Source organism: Pseudomyrmex gracilis, unplaced genomic scaffold, assembly GCF_002006095.1.
Source record: "Pseudomyrmex gracilis isolate BER0280 unplaced genomic scaffold, ASM200609v1 scaffold_4, whole genome shotgun sequence".
NCBI lineage: Eukaryota > Metazoa > Arthropoda > Insecta > Hymenoptera > Formicidae > Pseudomyrmex > Pseudomyrmex gracilis.
In genome coordinates this window covers 1,273,051-1,292,766 of record NW_018020588.1, presented here as the reverse complement: position 1 = coordinate 1,292,766, position 19,716 = coordinate 1,273,051, and the positions used below count along the sequence as shown (strand labels likewise).

Here is a 19,716-nt window from a genome sequence, read left to right as displayed (position 1 = left end):
AGACTTCAACAACGTCTCGCAACGTTAGAAAGAGAGAGAGAAAAGTTTGATCGTAAAATTTATTTTTATAACGTCCGTTTAAACGCGTACGTGTCTTGAACTCTATCAAATACATAGATATGTGAAAGCATAAGCAATTTACTCTCTTTTGAAATATACAAGATGAGCGCTAGTTGATGAAAATGATAAAACATAAATGACTCGTGAATAGAAATGATTGTTTTAGAACGTTTATTTGAACGACATATAACACATACGTTGATTAAGCAGTAATTGCTCAGTATAAATGAATAGGTAATGACACTAAAATAATACAACGAGTTAACTAAGCGTATATATTTACAATTAGAATAATTGTATATTTTGCAAAATACCATTAATTAGCGCACGTAAAATGAAATTAATCATTTAAAAATAAATATAGAAACGTTGTTGGATGGCAATTAGTTTCTTATAATATTTTTGGTACTCATTTCGTACAGATAGCGAAAACTCTGCCATTTGCAAACGTAAATCTTTTCGGGATTTGCGTTTTTTATCGGATCATAAAATATTTAACACTGAAATTTGTCGGAAGAACTTGGCGCGTCTCGTGCAGATGTTCTTGAAAACTTGCCACACGCGCGCGAAAAGAAAGTATTATCGCAACTCTCGAAAGAAAATGACATTCTTACGATGACTAAGAAAAGCAACGTTCAATCGCACCTGTTCGGAGTATTAAGTCGGAGCAAACAGAGTGAAAGTGAATTTCCGGCGTAGAACGCCGGAAACACGCCGCGTGTATCGATTTAGCGAGACCGAAAGCGAATCGCGCGCGCGTCTCATCTCTAAGGCGACTTCGCGGCGCGTATCCACGAAGCGTGCACGGCGCGATAAACGTAATGCATCTTCAACCAGACCGGGCCAACTCTATTAGCATAAATTGAGCCGAGATACGTGGCCCGTAACGCCCGACTTTTACAACTATTTTTATTGCCTCGACTTTATGCAAGAGCCCTCTCTCGACTTACCTTTGCTCTGACGTGAAGCTCGACCCAAGTTAAACACGCGTGCTATCGCGAACATACACGGGCACTCTGAATATCTTTTACAGTCCGTTTATTCACCGCTGTGAGCATCGTCGCGGTGTGTGCGTGTAATATAAATAGACGAACTCGCATACATACTGTTGTGCTTACGCAATATGATTCCGAAAATGTGAGTTTTGATACGTCAACGGGAGGTGCGTACAAAATAGCATATAATTCTGTTGTTACTTTACGTAACATTTAATATATACAATGTGGCTTGATTTTTGTGTCTCAGACATATATGTCAGTAACAAGAGTATTTGTTGACATGTCGTACTGTTGTTCTTCGGTTTTTGTTATCGATAATGGATGTTTGTGTAATATGACGAAGGTAACGAAAGAGGAAACGATTTTGTTCGGGAACCGCAACCGTCGTATTTTCTACTTTCGTCCTCTCGTTGCAGATCTTTTGCCTGCACACGTGTGAAGTTACGATCTAACGGTGCGTATTTTAAGATACACGCGTAGCCGCAACGCGATGTTTGCAACGAAGCGTGTAAATGATTTTCGTGTAAATCGTCGTCTACTCGCGACATGTAATCACATTAAAATTCCCCCGTTAACCGTTAAACTCTATGAGATTTTTATTTCTTTATAAGATTTTTCGAGAGAGAATCAAGATTATATTTGTCGATTACAAATGAAAATGGGTTTAACTTAATCACATTCAATTTTATATTTCTGTAGAATATATATTTTTTCCAGATATGTAAATTACGTTTTCCTTCTTGCTCTTTTCTCTTTTAAAAATTCATCGCACAAAACCAACATCGTGCGCGCAAGAGAGGGAGTAGCTACCATTAAAAAATTACCGATCTATTTAAAACGTTCAAACACTTTTTTGCAATCCCTCATATGAGAGTTTGAGAATATAAAGATCAACGAGAGATTCATTAATTGTACTGATTCATTAATAGTCCTTAAATACGAATCACTATTTGAAAACCACACGCGCGTTGATGGTTTGCGTTGTTCTGATCCCTGTACGTGATTTTTCCATCATATACAAGCACGCGTGGGGTTACATTTTCGTAAATCCGATAACGCGCGTACCAACGCGAAGTTTATTCAGCAAAACGTTCGGTCCGTTTTGACCCCGAGGTTAGCTTCTGGTTAGGTCACGTTCGACCAGCGCGACTCGCCAGCCTGTGGCCGCAGCTACGAGCTGCGGGCTCGTGGTCGTCGTAATAGGTACATTTCGGCATCGATGGAATGCCGGCGTTTCGTATGTGGACGCGTACAGGGCGTTCCGTATAAACCCCAGCGTTATGCGAAGTATTCTAATATCCTACGCGTCCCATAACGTACCATTGATCGATATAAACGCATTACGTCCGCGCGCGCTCGCAGAGGATTCACTTCCGGGCGCATATGCATAATATTTTCCCGCTGGTAAATTCGTGCGCGCACTCGTCCCGCGAAAGGTTTCCGCACTCTCGCCCCGTAACTGCTAAACTACATTCCAACACGTTATTCTAAACATTACCGTTGCGGCCCCATTAACTCGCTTTTGGGAAATAGAACAGCTCGTAAAATGTATAGAAGCTATACGTTCTCGATCGTAAAATTCTATTCGTCATTAACGTGCCGTGACTGTGGAAGCGATTGTTATTACATGTGACGTTTAATAGCAAAAAAAAAGATAATATGAGCGTTGAAACTTCCTTGCAGCAACTGTAACGAAATTTGTGAGAAACAAAATATATTACAATAAACGCGACAAAAGAAAAATAGAAAATTAATGCTGTCAGAAACTTGACGAGCAAAATGGAGAATATGTCGAGCATGTATTACGTTTAATGGCATGTATCTCTCTCTTGTAGACAGTGTATAGACCTTCTACCTACGGGCAAACTTGTACTCTATATCACGATACACAGCTAATGGAGCTGTGCTCCGAGCACATACACCCCAACGTTCGCGTCTATCTGAGTACTATTTACATTGACTTCTAATAAAGTTGGACAACAAAGAATTCATCCCAAACTGGATTCGCAACTTTGTTGGCCGGTAGAAGTTGGTCCTGGCACTTGTTGACTGTTGAGAGCTCGTTTACATGTCGGTAATTGTTGGTCGATACAGCTGACCGAAAGGCTGTTAGTCCTAGTTATCTATACAACGTAAAATGTTTCTAAAGCGGAGAGACACATAAAAACTTTGCGAATAAAAATGTTATATTTAAAATTAAGAGAAGCGAATCACATGATATCGTACAATAAAATCCGCTTCAAGATGTCAACTCCATAGTTTACACGGTTTTTGTTAAGCAAAATTGAATTTCCTGTTTGTGTTCTGATTTTTTTTTGCACGCCCTGTTTGTGACACCTTGTTACCCCGTTCTATTTATACGTACTCCATAGAATTTTCAGTACGACAAAACGATGAGCAGAAGAAAATAAAAGACGAGTATAGCGAACGCGAGCACATCTAGTTACGTCACTGGACAGATTATCGTGGAAACGATTTGCAGATCGAAGCAGCGATTTTATGTATGAAACTATATCGCACGGCGCCATACGCCGGAACGATTTTATACTCGTTGCCGCGCGCGAGCGCACCAGAGACGTTTCGCGAGAGACGCGCGATCCGCCGCGTAGCGTTTACGGTAGAATACGGCCGATAACGGGTGCGCAGCAGCAGCAGCACCAACGTTTTTCTGAAAGTATCCCGAGAGGAGACCATGGGGAACGACGAAGCCGCTCGCGTGCCATGTTACCTTCCGCGCGCTTAATCGCATTTGCATAATATCAAAATGTCTTTAATGCGTATACTCCGTATCCGCTCGGAGAAACGATTCTCCCGAGTATCGTAGCGTTTTCTTCCCGTCTCGCTATGTATTTTTTCTCCTCCCGTTTTCTCCATATCGTCAGCGCGAGACCAGCAGAGATGCAACATCCAGAGAAAAGTGTCTATATTTCGTTCATTATTTATGTCGGAGATACTGACAGCGCGCACTCGTATACAAAAGAAGTTTCAGTCATTGCAGCAAAAGAATCGGAGAAAGGGATGTAATTTTTTTTACAGTTATCTTTTTAGAAACGATTATAAAAAACTTGTGTGCAAAAGCTAGAAACCGTTATACGCTATACTTGCGACTTAAATATGACATCGGGGTTTAAGTACCGGTCGATATTGAAGAAGTAGCTAACGATACCTTCTTTTCTACGTGAAACTCGTCCAACGCCGCGCTTGACCGAGTCACCTCGCATCGTTCCCCGTATCTCACTCACTCGATCGATCGACTGGTGAGATACGGTGATTACTCGAGGGCAAACAGATTCCCGTTTGGGGCAGAAAGTGTCTCGCGTTCACACACAGCGACTTCACGAAAGCGCTCGGCAAATATTTGCCGCCACGCGTATATCACGTCGATCTCTTCGTCTATTTAACCGATCCGGGACACACGCTTTCGCTCTGATGCGGGACCCGCGCGGTCTCGCGAAAAACTCATCTACTTGCTATCTTCTCTCCCGCTCTCTCTCTCTCTCTCTCTCTCCGGGAAAAAAGTTCATCGCCGCGGAATCATCATGCACGCCTCCGGAAAGAAGGTGACGATAAGCGCGTCAAGTTTGGTCTTTTGAAGAACAGCGAGACGCGTCGCACTTTTCGAAGAAAAGAGAGAGAGAGATCTCGACGACCGAATAAACTTCCTCAAACAATTTGCCGGGACTTGGCGACCGTCGTCGTACGGTTGTTGAAAGACGCCGCTTCGTGGCGCGCGCTAGGATCGATATGAGGAAAATGCGAGGAATCTTGGTATTCAATTTAATATAATAAAAAGGACCCTTCGTTTTTGAGAATCTTTAAAAGTCGGGATCTCGAGACGCATTGCTCTATATATATATATATATATGCCAAAGGGCGGTCGGAAAGATCCGAGTTTATATGAGAAGAGCTACTCCGAGAACTCGCTTTCTTCTTTCGTCTTACGAGATATGACGTTAAATTCTCTTTTTTTCATTCTCTCCTCTTGTGTAACTTATATTAAAACGGATATCAAATCAAAGGGCAAGAAAATCGGGAAAAAATTGATAAAGTATACCATGAAGAACAGTAGTATATGTTATTCTGTTTGAACAAATTTAACTACGTTTCACATCGTGCGTATTTTTCGCTGCGTCTGATTCTAAATACATTCTAACAGCATTTACTCACGAGAGGATTTATTTTTTATTCAGAATCTCCGGTCGTTCCTGGTCAAAGGCAAGAAGGTCTGGCCTGGCGAGGTCGACAATGGCACACGACCGGACGATGCTCGTAACTCTCGGCCGCGATAATAACGGGGCGACGAGCCCTATAAACGAGCTCTGTACGAACGGCTGTACATATAGCGTCGTTTTCCACTGGTGCGGCGGGGAATGTTCAGTATTTCGCGGATAAATTTAGCCGGGTCGTACGTTGCCCGCGCGCGCTTTTAATGTCCAGAACGCGTCCAAGCAGTCGGGCAAAGTTGTTGCGATGCCTACGTGGCCTGCGAGAAGAGCCACGAAGTTGCAAGATGCAACGGGAATTTTGCCGCGCCGGTACATAAAGATCCCACGAAATCCTCGATCCCATTGTTTCACCTTGATACATGAAACTGGAACTTGCCAGGCGCATTGTAATAGGATTGTCTTTGCGTTCCTGGCAACGTACAGTTGTGCCAAGATATTAAATCACGTTACACGAATAATGCAGTTAGTTCGTTATTACGTGAAGAACATTCTATTCCGAGAGCATATACAGCATTTCATACATTCGTCGCTGTGCGCTGGCTGTTTCAATGTCGAGACATCACAACAGCGAATTGCGAGCTTATTTAATTACTAGCTGGGTGTTTCACAGCGATTAGGCAAAAAAAGTTACGTATAAAATTAAGTAAAACACACATCAACTTTTTACATTTTCATTTAAACGTTAGAGTTTGTCGGAATTATTTTTTACTATTTTTAACACATAAATACTACGAGACAGAATATACTAATAAGTTAATTTTGTCATCTCCTTTTTTTAATTTCTATTAGATTTAATCTTTGGAACACACAGTCTCTAAGATTCATTATGTATGGATTGTGATTCGCGATTGAGAAGACGCGCACTTCAATTGTTAAAAGGGGAAACAATCGCAGACGGCCTGAATGATCACACACATTCAAACGCTTAGTCTCTTGTGCTCTCTTGAAAACAATGGGATCGAGAGATTCATAGAATCTGTAGTTGCTTATTGGACCTTCGTCGTTCTCCTATCGCTTCATTGCTTCCTGTTCTCCTACCTCGTAGCGATTTCATCTATACAAGAAAAGATATCTATAATTGAGTCGTAAGATAAGAAAAAAAACTTGAATCTTCACAATAATTACTGCTTCATTACAAAGAGTACAAGTCGCTTCAATTGTATACATACAGCGGATAAAATATTTATATTTTATAATTTTTTCAAAATAATTCTTTATTTAATCGCAAACGAAGCGACCATTTTAGTGTATTTTTCACCAATTTTTATTTTCTGACAAGTACTTATAATAATAATAATCATATCATTGAAAAATTGATTAAAATTGCGTGTACGCAATTTCTATTCTGAAAAATTCTGTTTATTATTCTGTTTATTATTCTGTTTAAAAATGCTATTTCTAGTTTAATCGTACAGGTTTAATTGTATAGAGTGCACAGTAGCTGGTAATGCTACAAGCGGTTATTCCAATTTTCAAAATTAGGTAAATACGCTTTCACTTGCAATTATTTCTATTACTCTCGGTTTATAACTTTTAATCCTGAAATGCATATCTGGTGTAAATTTCAATACGCCGCCAATGTAATTTACTGAATAACACCTTCGGTGTACAGTAAAAATAATACAGCTAAATATCCGAGTATTTTTTAAACATGTTACAAATATCAGAATCCATTAATTAAAACTTCAATGTTTATAAACAAATCATTGTATTAATACACGCTTAAGTGACTAATTCTTTTTTATTGTGTAATATTATTGAAACAACCATTTGCTTTATACTTCCTGTATAACGTAGCTAAATTTCATTGGTCGTATACGTTACTACGAGCTGACATTCGCGAATTACAACTCGATAGGCCACTACCGCGATTAATAGATTGCTATTATCGGTTGTTTAGAACTTTGCACAGAAGGTAGCAGTTTAACGCGAAACTACTTTTGCTAAAGCTCGACCTCGTTGGACATTACGTTCCTCCGATACGTACGTATAGGTTTACTGTCGCCGTGTCGTGGCTTTTTCATTTTTGATGAATAGAGCGCATGGTGTGCTTCGCTCAAGGTCGTTTGTTGCGGTATATTTTTCGAATATTTCATTCAGTTAAAATAAAAAAAAAATAACTTTTACACGGCATCCAGAGAAGTATATTCAGATAAAATATTCTCTCTGTACATACAAGATGTTTAGAGAGTTACTGTCTTTAAAACAACACGTTTATATATATATATATATATATTTAACCGTATTTGTTAAATTATTCTTGTAACTGAAACTCGTATACGCTCTTGCGTTAATTAACTTGGACTGTCTACAGTTACCAAATGTGGTTGCTTACCTTTCAAGCGTATTAAGCCGTACACGCCATTTGCTTTATAATCGACATATATTAACAGCGAAGCGAGGTACAATATTGCGGTTAACATGCGTGGAATTACATGTCCGATTGTTATCGTATACTGAAACAGGCACAACTCCATTTCGCGTGTATGCATGTAAGCGACTTTTTTTTATCTCTATTAGATAGAAACCTATCAAAATTTAATAAGATATTCGAGATTGGCGTGTGAGTTTTGCGTAATATTCAGAAAAAAAACAGTTTTCCTCTTACAATCTTGGCTTATTATCAAACTTTCCCCGCACATTCATCATCATAACAAAAGCGTGTAGCTTATCTAGACTAGAGTTGGGATTGACAAAGAACAACTTTGAAGATTTTACAGACAGCTTGCACCTACTCGCGCTAGATTTACGACTCGCGCACGCAGGAGACACGCCCGCATCAGGCGACAAAGCTTTCGTGACGGATGGGACGGATAATAGAAACTCCGAGAGAGAGAGAGAGCGCTCCGAGGTCCGCGTTTCTATCATCCTAGAAAGGCGTACAAGTTGATGCCGTTACGTCCTGAAGAACGCTTAACGACGACGCCCGGCTTCGTGCAACTCACGGCGCATCTACTCGAAATTAACGGGGGACTCGGTGAGATTAAGAGAGATATCGCACTGGGGATCTTCTTGGGATTTGAACCGACGACGACGTCAGAAACTTTCAACGGTATTTACCAGACGGAGGGCAGAGGGGACTCGCGCCTAATTATCACGAGTGTCTTACGTCATCGTGCGCGTTAAACAGACGAGATGGAAACGAGAGTGCCAGAGGTGGCAAATTTTAACAGTTTGAAACAAACACAGAAAGAAAAGATAATTAGATAGATAAAAGAAAAATTTATGAAATAATAGAAAGAGATATGTATAACGAAGAAAAAATAAGATAAAAATAAGAAACTAAAATATACCTACTTGCGAAACGTGAATAAAATAAATGATAAAAATAAAAAAATACCATATTATCGTTATCTTGTCATTTTACTTCTTCAAAGCAAGACTCGAAGAGAAATATCTATTGAGAGATCCGTCAGTGACGACGAGCGTGAGAATGAAAAAGAGGAGAGTCTTTGGCGTCTGTGGCGAACCTGGACGAGAAGCGAGAGGCTGCGGAAGGAAGATGAGAGAACGAGAGATAGAATACAGCACAGAACAGATGAAGGAAGACAGTAGAGTCGCCTTCGTATTACAATGCAAAAGTTTTCAGTCGCGCGGACTTGGCGTCGAGGCGAACTCGTTAACCGTATCCGACGGTTTCCCGCGTTGGGAAAAGCATCGCACAAGAGCGTGTACGCGCAAGTAATAATATCAGAAAAAGGAGAGAGGAAAAAAGCGAGAAAAACGAGAGAACATGATGTATAACAATCGCGATTCAGTTGACTTATATTCGCTCATTACGATCGGCGATGGTTACTCTTCATCACAAAACTTGACGCGGCGACATTATTTTTCGAGGTATTGCTTCTTAAACGAAAGTATTTTCCCTTGTTTCCGTAACTCAAAAGTTCCGCCGTTGTACTTCTAATGAATATTAATAATCGCGCGCGCGGGCTATCTTCATAATTATCATAGCCACTCGCAAAGTCTCCGCGTCACTTCCTGACAACGCACTGATCATTTTTCATTAGTAATTAACATCGCCAACGAGAGCTCGTTAAGCTGCACAATAAAGTAATACGTAGAAAGGAATATTGCCATTAATTGTGTTAGATATTGTGGCGATCAAACGATGAAATAAAGGCATTCAAGCGGAAATGGAGAACAAAAAAAAAGAAAAATCGTAAAAAGATGTGGAATAAACCGTTTAACGACGAACGAAGTGCGTTAAAGCTTCTTTATTTCGATCAGAGTTGTTAAATGCGCGCAAATAAATAGCCAACGGCGGACGGATAGCGGATTATACGATAAGCTAAAGCGTAAAAGCTTGCTAAATAAATTGAAAGTGGCGGAGAGGAAAAAGAGAGAGTGAGAGAGAGGTCAGCCTTGGGAGAAGAAAGATTTAACGCGCGTCTAGAGAGAGCGCTTAATTGAATTATTTAACAATGTAATCGCGACTGTCAGCGTAACTGTCAGCAACGTGAATGAAAAAAAAACGCGCCTGAGAAAGAAATCATCTTTATTCAAGCAAGTCTGAATGAAAAAAAATCTATGCTACTGATCTTGCTCGGTTGTTGAAAACGCGCGCCGCGCCAATACGAGCGAATTCGGTATCTGTAACGTTATCACAATCTTCGTGACATCGAAGAGAATTTATAATAAAGCGATTAATTCATATTTCATATTGCTACATCAGTTTCGAGATTCGCGCGCGTATTGGTATCACGCGGCGAGGCTTTGAAAAGTTTAATTACGAATTCTGATAGGGATACCCGTGCTCTCGCGTCCACGATGGAATCGAATGATATTTCGCGCACCAGCGGACAGCGAACGCGGAAAAGTAAGCAAAGTAACTCGAGCCTGAAACACGCGTGACAGAGATTTCCGGCGGATTCTCGTAGCGCGAATTTTATGAAAGAAAATCCGCCGAGCGTTTCCGCGGCGCGATTTGCATACGCTATTTTTTCGCGGGCAAAAAAGCTATTTGACGTCTGAATCCGCGATTTGAATGTCGCCTTGACGTCAACATGACGTCACCATAATGTCACCGTCGTTTCACGAATGGACTGCATCGGCCATTTGCATTCCGACCGTCGTCCGTGCATATTATTCCCCGCTGCTGCAACTTTTTTTCTCCCTTACTGAAAACCACGTACGTGTCTTTCTGCTTTCGTATTCGACATTAATTTAATACTCTTCTTCTTTTTTAGCGACGAACGACGACACGGCGTTATCAAAACTTTACATCGTATAACATCCGCTGTTTTTATTTCAATATTCAGGAAATCTTCCCAATCGCACGTTGGAATTAACGAATGATGAAATTACCGGACGTTTCGATTATGACTATTTAATCATTAATTTTATCAAACGCAAATGGCTTTACGCATTTAATGCATTTCGCGCAAGTGCGCAGAGTGTGATGCATACGGTGATGTAAAATGTTCACAAGATTAATTGACCATCACGCATCATTTTTATGTCAACATTTCAGTCGTAAATGTATTTACGTATTTATTTGTCTTTGTTTTTGATCAGTATTGTTGTTTTTCTTTTTCCTGCATTTGTATTGTGTGTTGCAACCATGTCGCAACGCAAAACTTTTATTTGCTAAAATTATACACAGAGACATCTCTAGTTATCCATTAACTTCGACAATAAATGGGGAACTGTATGTTCGCCGTGTACAAACCCGAGATTCACAGCCCGTCGTAGCTCACCGTGTCAGCCGCCGCGGTTGATAGTATTTATCGCCGCTTTCTACCCAACAGCCCGATCAAGATTACAGAACGTTTTTCCTCGCCGTCTTTCCGCGAGACGGAGGAAGCGCAGCAGCTTCGCAAGATCGATGGTTATTGTCGTTGATTACGGTTGTACGAAATGCAAAGGAATCGGAGCCTCGACGAAAACGCGATACTTTCTGCGATGTACAGGCTTAATCAAAAGTTGCACACATATCTCTTTCTTTAAAATTTTAGACAAAAAAAGAGAATTTTTTTATTATTTTATTGAAGGATTATTTTTATTTTCAACATTTTTATCCAAGTGTCAAAGCCGCAAACTAGTCTGCGATATTTTATCGGTTTCTTTGAAAAAAGATTTCTTATATTTCCGGTCATTTAAATTTAAAATTGATCGATGCTATCGTATCGTTGAAATATTTATCGATATTCACTCACAACCAAGTCTTATTGTTAACAATCGAGAAAAAAGCGCGGAACTTGTTTGATACATCCCGTATATGCGAATACAGAGCGATACTTTATTACGCGCAGAGACAGAGCGATGTGTCACGATGCAAAACCGCCGCCGTGTAATTAACGTAAAAGTCGCGAATGTAGTTGCAGGCGGTGCGTTCTATAACGATCTGATATGCGACTCGTGACGTCTCTATTTTCTCCCGATCACAGCGGGGACTGATGCAAATTTCGCGGCGCAGATACGCGTTAATTGGCGCGAGCTAAATCGACGAGTCATCGCCGTATCAAAGGATCCCTGGTTCTTCTTTTTCCGCACTCCCGCGTTTATCGCGTCGCGCAACAACCCCGCGCCGTTTCATTTGCGCTTCCGGCGCGCTCTTTTAATATCCTCAGAGTTATTTGCGTGGCGCGCGCGCGCGCGCGCGGTTTTACAATTCATACGTAGGAGGCGATGGCAGCAACGGCGGCAACCCCCAGCGGGGAGCTCTAGGTTAATTAAATTTACCGCCGCCCCCGTCACGGCACGGTTTCCGTCTCGTTAAGGTTACGACCTTCGCGTTTCATCTTGGTTAAAGCGACAATCCGCGTGACAATTCGTTTCCTCTCCCCCGTGACCGTCCGGAAGTCGAACACACCGAAACCGCACCCGTCCTCTGTGATCGCACGAGCGCGCTGAGTCGTTCTGCATTACAAAGCCGACCGCGTTTTTTTTGCTCCTTGTCCTTTACTCTCTCTCTCTCTCTCTTTCTCTCCCTCTCTTTTATTTTTCCACAGTTTTTTTATTTCTATGCACTTTTACTATTTCATATTTTGTGTTTTTATATTTTCATCATATTTTGTATTTTCATATTTATACACTTTCTGTATTTTCTTTTATTTTCATGCAATTTTTTTTTTTTTTGTATTTATAATTGAATTTTGTTTAACTATTTCTTGTTTACCCTTTTCTTGTATTAATAGCTACGCGCTTGAGAAGATTGTACCTCAGAGCGCCTAATAAAAATGATGCTTCCTCTTTCTCTCGCTCTCTTTCTTTCTCATGTTTCTTCGGAACTCTCTTCCTTTCTGGATACCTTCATACGACTATTGGTAGGATGAAACGGTCTCTGTGATCGACCGACGTAAAATCGCATTCTTCCGTTTGGTTTACTACTCGATGAAACGCTCTTCTCCGAAAATAACCCCGCGTTTCCTGCCGCTCGTCGAATAATTAAAGTGTCTAAAGGGTATTAAAATGTCCAGCACAGTGCTTAAATGGAAATTCTGAAGATAAACGGAGCGCATTGTCAGATGACTTTCCAGAGATATCGCTTATGCATCATGCATACATAGAGTGCTGGTATCATTCTTATGCGCATCTATCGCGCACGTGCGATCACTTTCTAACGTAAGAGATAACGTAATCAGATGTAAGTACATCTACATACAGCAAATGTGTGTGAGTTGTAGGTAGAAAATCTAGCGTATACATATGAAAAAAACAAAAACATTATGTTGCGAGCGTTTATTTCACCAAGTAGAAAGAATTATTAGAACGTAAAATGATCCCGTTCCATTTTCAGTAGCAGCAATATCGCAGTTCTCGCACGATTCCTGTCAAGACAGAATTTTTGTCACGTGTTCTGACCGATAGCTTTGTCGAATTATCGATCCAATATGTGGTACTGGTCGCGTCCGAGACTCTCCTCGATGACGAGGATATTATTAGCTCGACGAAGGTTCGGGGTGACGAGCTTGCGCCAAGAAGGCGACTGCTTCCGTTCATCCGTAACGCTATCGTTCACACTCTCCCGCTTAGAAAAGCGGAAGCGCGCCGGGCGACCGTGCCGGCGCATCCGGCATTTGGCGTCTTTCTCCATCGTCAGCGATTAATGCCGCTTGTGAATTGTTATTAGAATGCATCCAGTCGAAACGCACTCAACTCGCTTCAAGAGTTCTAGCAACTTTGGGCGGCCTCGTTATCCAGACAATAATACGCGGAACGTCGAAGGAGAAGTCGCGGTATATATTTTGCCGATTCGCTTCGTCTTGGTCTTTTCACCATCTTCGAACTTGGAACACAGCGTCGCGCTGTGAAAAGTTATAAGAACTTGAAAACTAAGAAATTTTCCACACACTAATTAAGGATTGGCAAGTCTCATAAAATGTTCTTTATTTAAGAATAGATGTGCGGACTCTCTCCGAAGAGCGCGCCAGACAAAGCAACACGCTGCGCTGCGGAGAAAACGAAAGGACTCCTCCTCGTGAGAGTTTGTTGTCGGTCGTTTTACCGGCGCTCCATAGGTTTTCGTCCCCATCATTCTCTCGCGCGGAGAATAGGAAAACAAGAAACGGGAAACCGTAAACGGGACAGCAGCGGTGTTTCGTGGAGTACACGTTTTCGTGTTCATCCCGCCCCCGTTATTGCTTCGGCAAACTCTTAAATACTCCGAGGAGCAAAACTTTTAAATTCCAATAAATATTTAAGTTCCTGAGCATTTGAGAGCGCGGGGATGGACTCGTTTTGTTGTCCCCGAGCGTCACGTCAGCCTGATATATATACATATACGAGTATGCCGTAGATAGGTATGTACTTCGGGGGTATGCCAGCAGGGCTGGTGTACGCAACGGCCTCCACGACCAATGCGCGCAGGGCGTACATAGCACGCGAGTGTAAATAGAGATGTATATGGTTCATTGATATTCGTCACCAAGCGTTTACTTTACCGCCGACGGTTACACTGTTCGTATCGAGTCGTTGCTCCCCGGCGCATAAGCTTAACCGAGCGTTAATCCTCGAAATTCCGCGCTGGTTTCAATCTTGCCGCTGAAAACCCATTAATTGTATCGTTTATGCGTTTGCTTTGCTCTGAGAAACGCAAATGATACCTCGTAAAATAATAATCTTCGCCCGTGCTGATTTGATCGTGCATTGACGTACAGAAGGTTAAGATGATTTTAATTATAGCGTTGCATTCGCACACCAACTATTTAAAGAGGAAAGACATATTTTTAATAGGAAATATAATTCAATCGAATTTTAATAAAATACGAAGGAGAAGTTCATTCGTATTTATCTGATTTATAAACTATCTTGTCATCGACACGTGTGTGTGTGTGTGTGTGTTTAATTTGCTAAAAGCATTTGACACGAATCCTAGTTTAATTTGCTAAATGTGTTTGATCCTTCAATATTAAATATCGTTATTATATATGTGTATATATTTCGAATAAAACAGCGATAGAGATGTACGCCGGGACATCCGGTGTTCCGGACAAACGAATAAATAACGCGTACGCGCATATGCATGGTCGAGCACGCATGTAGGTAGATGGAGGTACATAAAACGTCGGAAGGTAGACGTTTCGCCGCGCCGTATGCGAAAGAAGGGGGTAGAAAATGCTTGGGTACGCGCTCTCTAGCTTCTCATACGGCACAAGTCGCTGACCTTACCAGCAGTCACGCGCGGGAACAACGTTCTTCGGGATCCGAACGTGTGCGCGTTTAACTCGTTCGGCCTAATGCTCACGCTGGAATTGAATTTTAACGACTCTCTCTCCCCCACCTGTTTGGAAAGTGGATTTAGATCTCCGCACCTCCAGAGCTCGCCGTTCGATTAATATTACAGAATGTTGGATGCCCACCCGCTGCACATTTTAATGAGCAAGATTTTCTATTTTGCCGAGAGATGCACGATTCAAAACCCCCTCTGAAACGTGTGTGCTCGCTTTCGTACATTTGTTCAGTTTGAATGTGCGCGATCATACGTGTCTGTCCCCCAGTAACAAAATATTATTTATTTAAAATCTCTCAATAAATGTGTACGTATTATATAATAATTGTTTCAGCTTTTCGATGGGCAATAATAAAGTCATCGGATATTCTCTACATCGTAAAGTAAGTAGCACGTTTTATTTTATACTTTGCATGCTTTTTATAAAAGTAACGAGAGAATGTACGAATGAGTAGTTTGCGTGTCTCGCAATCGCTTTGTTTTTTCATTAACCTCGATTACCTTATATGTGCGAGCAATATTCTAAATCGACTACGTCGTAAACGATTTTCAAAGGGATTGCTCATATTTGTGATAATGTTTCTTTCATGCTCGCAAAGTTTTGCGATAAGCACAACTTTCGTCCCATCTACTTAAATTCTGCAACTCCGTATTTTTCCAAGCACGAACATGTGTAACGGCAAGAAAGTACGTAGTTTTTGTTTTGTACTGTCCCGTCACGTATTTATACAGTGTTTATATTTATTTTACGTTTTTATCACTATATCAGGAACAATGTTCAAATAATGGCGTGTTTGACATTTGACTCTTGATTTTCGTCAGATGACGTGTTATTGATGATATGGCGAGCAAGTCGATACCCGTGTCTCGATAATTTATAGACCGATCGAATTCGCCAGATGGTACCGTTTATCCGTCGGAAATATCTGCTCGAGAAAGACATCGAAACGACCATGCAAATGTCACAGCAAACAAACGTCAAAAAGTACATTTTATAAATCTTGTATTCTTTCTTTTTTTTTTCGCCGCATTTTGAGTTTTCGATTACGCGCGCTTAAAACAAGCACACTTTAATCGTTAGCTTTCATCGGATTTTCACCCGCTAAAAATAAATTAAAGATTGCTCGTATCGCGCATAATGTTCACCTTAGCAGCCGTCAGACTGAACAAGCGACGTGATAGCGCATAATCTGACGTTAGGCCTCGCCTGAAACAGAACGCTCGCGTTTCCATCAAACGTTTCTCGTCGATGACCAGTAATTTCTATTAATTACACCGTCATAATTGGCAGGTTCTCTTCTCGTTCTCGGCCAATCTCGCAATCGGTTCAGACATCGAGGAACAGGTCGACGTACGTACGTACGTATGCATGCACATCGCGCATCGGCTCGAGATTTCGTGGCAAACACCAGCACCTTCTTTCTCCATCTGCTCCACGCCCTCCCGATACGCCGGCTGTGTTCTCACCAGAGGGGTGTAACGACGGTCTTTAGCCCCCCTTTATTCCCCTATATCCTCATGTGTACGTTCGTTACAACGAAACCGCGCGGCTGGGGCCACTTAGGCACGTGAGCCTCCAACGACGTACCGTGCACCAACGTCGTCGCGTAATCACAATGGTTAGCGCGATTGCGATCGGCTAATGACTGAAAAAGTATACCCTCGTTAAGAAATACCGACACGATCGGCCACATACAACACAGATGTGCGCTCCCTGGTTTCTCTCGGCTCACGAACATAAAAATCAATTTCGGTCTTAAACGCGAAACTCGCGAGGGTGGCCGTTTAGATTCGACGTTCTATTAAAAAAAGTGAGTCGAGATTCGTGAGCGAGCGACGTTGGAAACACCATTTGTTGGACGATCGAATATATATTTTGCACAGTGGAACGATAAAACATTTCATTTAATTATTAATCAACGGCAGATGGCATCGAGAACTTTATATATGTATGCGTACATACCTACATGTAGTTTTACACATATATATATATTTGTTCGATCGCAACTAGAATACAATATGCAAATTCTCTAACTATTGATTGTTCGTAGTTGAATTACGTTTATTGCAATAATCATTGAAAAATAGAATTTTGCAAATAAAATGAAAACTGACGAGTTTTCTCGATTTGCATGTGTATTTTGATTATTTTTTATTAGCCGCGAATGCTTTTTTCTTTCTTAACCGCAAATACTTTTTCACGTTTAACAGCCTATATAATCCCTTAACCTGGTTGTATCAATTAATACTATAATCCTGGTTAACTAAATTAAATCTCCATGTACAGCACACAAGTAGTCTTGTAAAATCTACAGGGAGAGTAGCACGTCGTTAATCCGGAAGTTAATTAACCTCGATTACCTTCCGGCTCACGCTTTCACGCTCGAAAATAGCCTCTTTGTTAACCCATTTCTCGCGGTGACAATCGGCCGGTGCATCTCGTGCGTCACGAATTATCTTTCGTACGTACGTGTTTCGCGATGTGCAGGTGTTTTCGCTGCGCTGAATGCGCCGATAAGCGTTCATCAGGCCACTTTTTATACCGGAGGCGTCGTCCAAACCGCTTCGAAACTCCCTTAACGTGTGCCAAACGCGTCGCGCGCCTCACCGAACCTCCGTATCAGAAACAGAGGCTCGCGTCGAATAATTTCACTTTGCGGGTCGCGATAAGAACGCGAGTGCATGTTACCCTACCGAGTATGATTGCGGAATCGCGTGATATGCTGCTCACTCCTCCCTGCGAGCGCGAGTCGGCTCGTGACTCGGCCCTTTCGCAGCCGCTGAAAGCCGGGACGAGAGGATGGAAAAAAAATAAAGAAAAGAAGAATTCCGAGAACGCACGCTGCTGTCGTTAGCCCTTGTCTTGATTTTTTCGTTTTTTTTTTTTTTTGTTACAAGAAAGAGGAGGACACGTAAGATTTTGCGAGATTGTAAGAGAAACGATAAGATTTCGTCACAACGCGCCAACGATTCTTTTTCACGCCCGTATAATTCGTATATTAACTTTAATCAGATTTTTCCGAGATAACATAAATCACAGATACGTTGTGAGAGACTCGAATATAAATCCTACAAATACTGATGTATAGAAAGAAAGGATTGTGAAATGGCAACGACGACGAGGACGATGACGACGCAACGACGATGTCGACGACGACGACGACAAGGACGACGTGAATAGTTTGTGCCAGGGAGTTCGTTTGTTTCTTTCTACTTTGTTCTTCCCCTTACTGCCATATTCCGCCGGCTTTCCCGGCGAGTTTCCTTGGAACGAAGCCGCAAGGGATTTGCGAGTCTCGCGGCGTTTGCTCGCTGGCACACAACGATTGAATTTCCGATGTAACTGGCTAACCGCAATCACCTTCCGCCAGTTTGGATGGGAAAGCCTTTTCATCAAATATTTGCGAGTCGCGAGGCGATCCCTCTATGGATGGAAACCCCGCCGATGCTTGTTTTTCCCTTCATCATATCGGGAACGATATCATCCATTTTATATATCCTTTAGTTTTTACGCTCTCTATTTAATAATTCATATTTGTCCCTCAACAAAAAACTTTTTCATGGTTCCCTTCTACTTCGGAATCGTTTAATCAAAGTTTACGCTGTACCAAGAGATGCCATGAAAGATCATCTTGTTGCATATACCAGTCAGTCAACGAACTAGTCGTGCTGCAAGCAAGTATATCAGTCGTAACATCGCGGAAAGTGTAGCGCCAGAACAATAAAGGAATAAACGAGCGGTCGATGCAAGTATACGAAATAGCACGAATTTGGCAAGGAAAGAGAGAGAGAGAGAAAAGAGAGAAAAAAAGAGAGAAAGCAAGAAGAGAATATTCGTGCAGAGAACCCTAGTGCGATTTTTCAAGGCGTAACGTCGTAAATATTCGCAGGCGAGACGAACGATATCATCGTTGGCAGCAGCGGCGGCGCGTATGCTGCACAGCCGGCATATTATTAGGGCGAACTATACGAGGCGGAGTATCGCGTAAATACAGCCGATACCAATAAATCCGCGAACGGCAATCCATAAATACCTGACGGTACGTGCGAGGAGAGGCCTGCACGAAACGACGGCGGAAAACCGGCGGCTAGTTGGCCGACGGCCAGCCGGATATTTTCGTGCTCCTCGCGCGCCGGAATTGCCGCGCCGAGGTACATGCAGGCGCATGCATTGACTGCTCGGTCACTACTTAAATCACTCCCGCGATGGATCTACCGCTCTAGCAGTTCTCTCTCTTCCGCTCTCACAGAACTTCCACGGAAAAGCCACGCGCACGTGAGAGACTCGGCGACAGTTTTCTCGCGACGGAGATGAAAACAGAGCGTAGAACCCGCAGACCTTTTCCGTCCGTCCGTTCGTTTATCCGCGCGTGCATCTCGGTGCGTACGCCACGTCGCACGCGTATGTGTAAATAAATTTCCGTAAGGTTACTGCACTTACCTCCCGCGCCTCCGTGGCCCTGGTCTTGTATATCCGCCGGATATACGCGCGAGTTTGCGGAAAACAAGTTACCGTTTGCGAATTTTCCGACTTGCGGCATATGAGGCGTCCGAAAGAATGAAGATGGGAAGAATGAAAATGTACAGCACCGTCTAGTAACGTAAGAACGTTTGAGAGAGAGAATTTTTATGTTGAATATATTGAACTTGTATGATATAAACAGGGTTGAGTAAACCAAAAAAGATATATCACATATTTCAGTTTTATTATTTCAGAACGCAGTATTTATCATCTTCATTTTTCTTTTACGCATGTTAT

General features: G+C 41.9%; 1 protein-coding gene across 2 annotated transcripts in view; it reads left to right on the top strand.

Moving 5' to 3' along the window:
* The first annotated feature begins 15,291 nt into the window (after window positions 1–15,291).
* LOC109857061 (serine/threonine-protein phosphatase 6 regulatory ankyrin repeat subunit A) overlaps window positions 15,292–19,716 on the top strand; it is a 152,103-nt gene continuing 147,678 nt past the window's right edge. Inside the window, exon 1 of one of the 2 annotated variants that reach the window (XM_020432995.1) lies at window positions 15,292–15,340. In XM_020432995.1, coding sequence (XP_020288584.1) covers window positions 15,299–15,340 — 42 coding nt within the window. In that variant the 5' untranslated portion in view covers window positions 15,292–15,298. Of the gene's footprint in view, window positions 15,341–19,365; window positions 19,559–19,716 lie in introns of those variants that run through there. The other variant, XM_020433014.1, reaches the window with a different exon arrangement.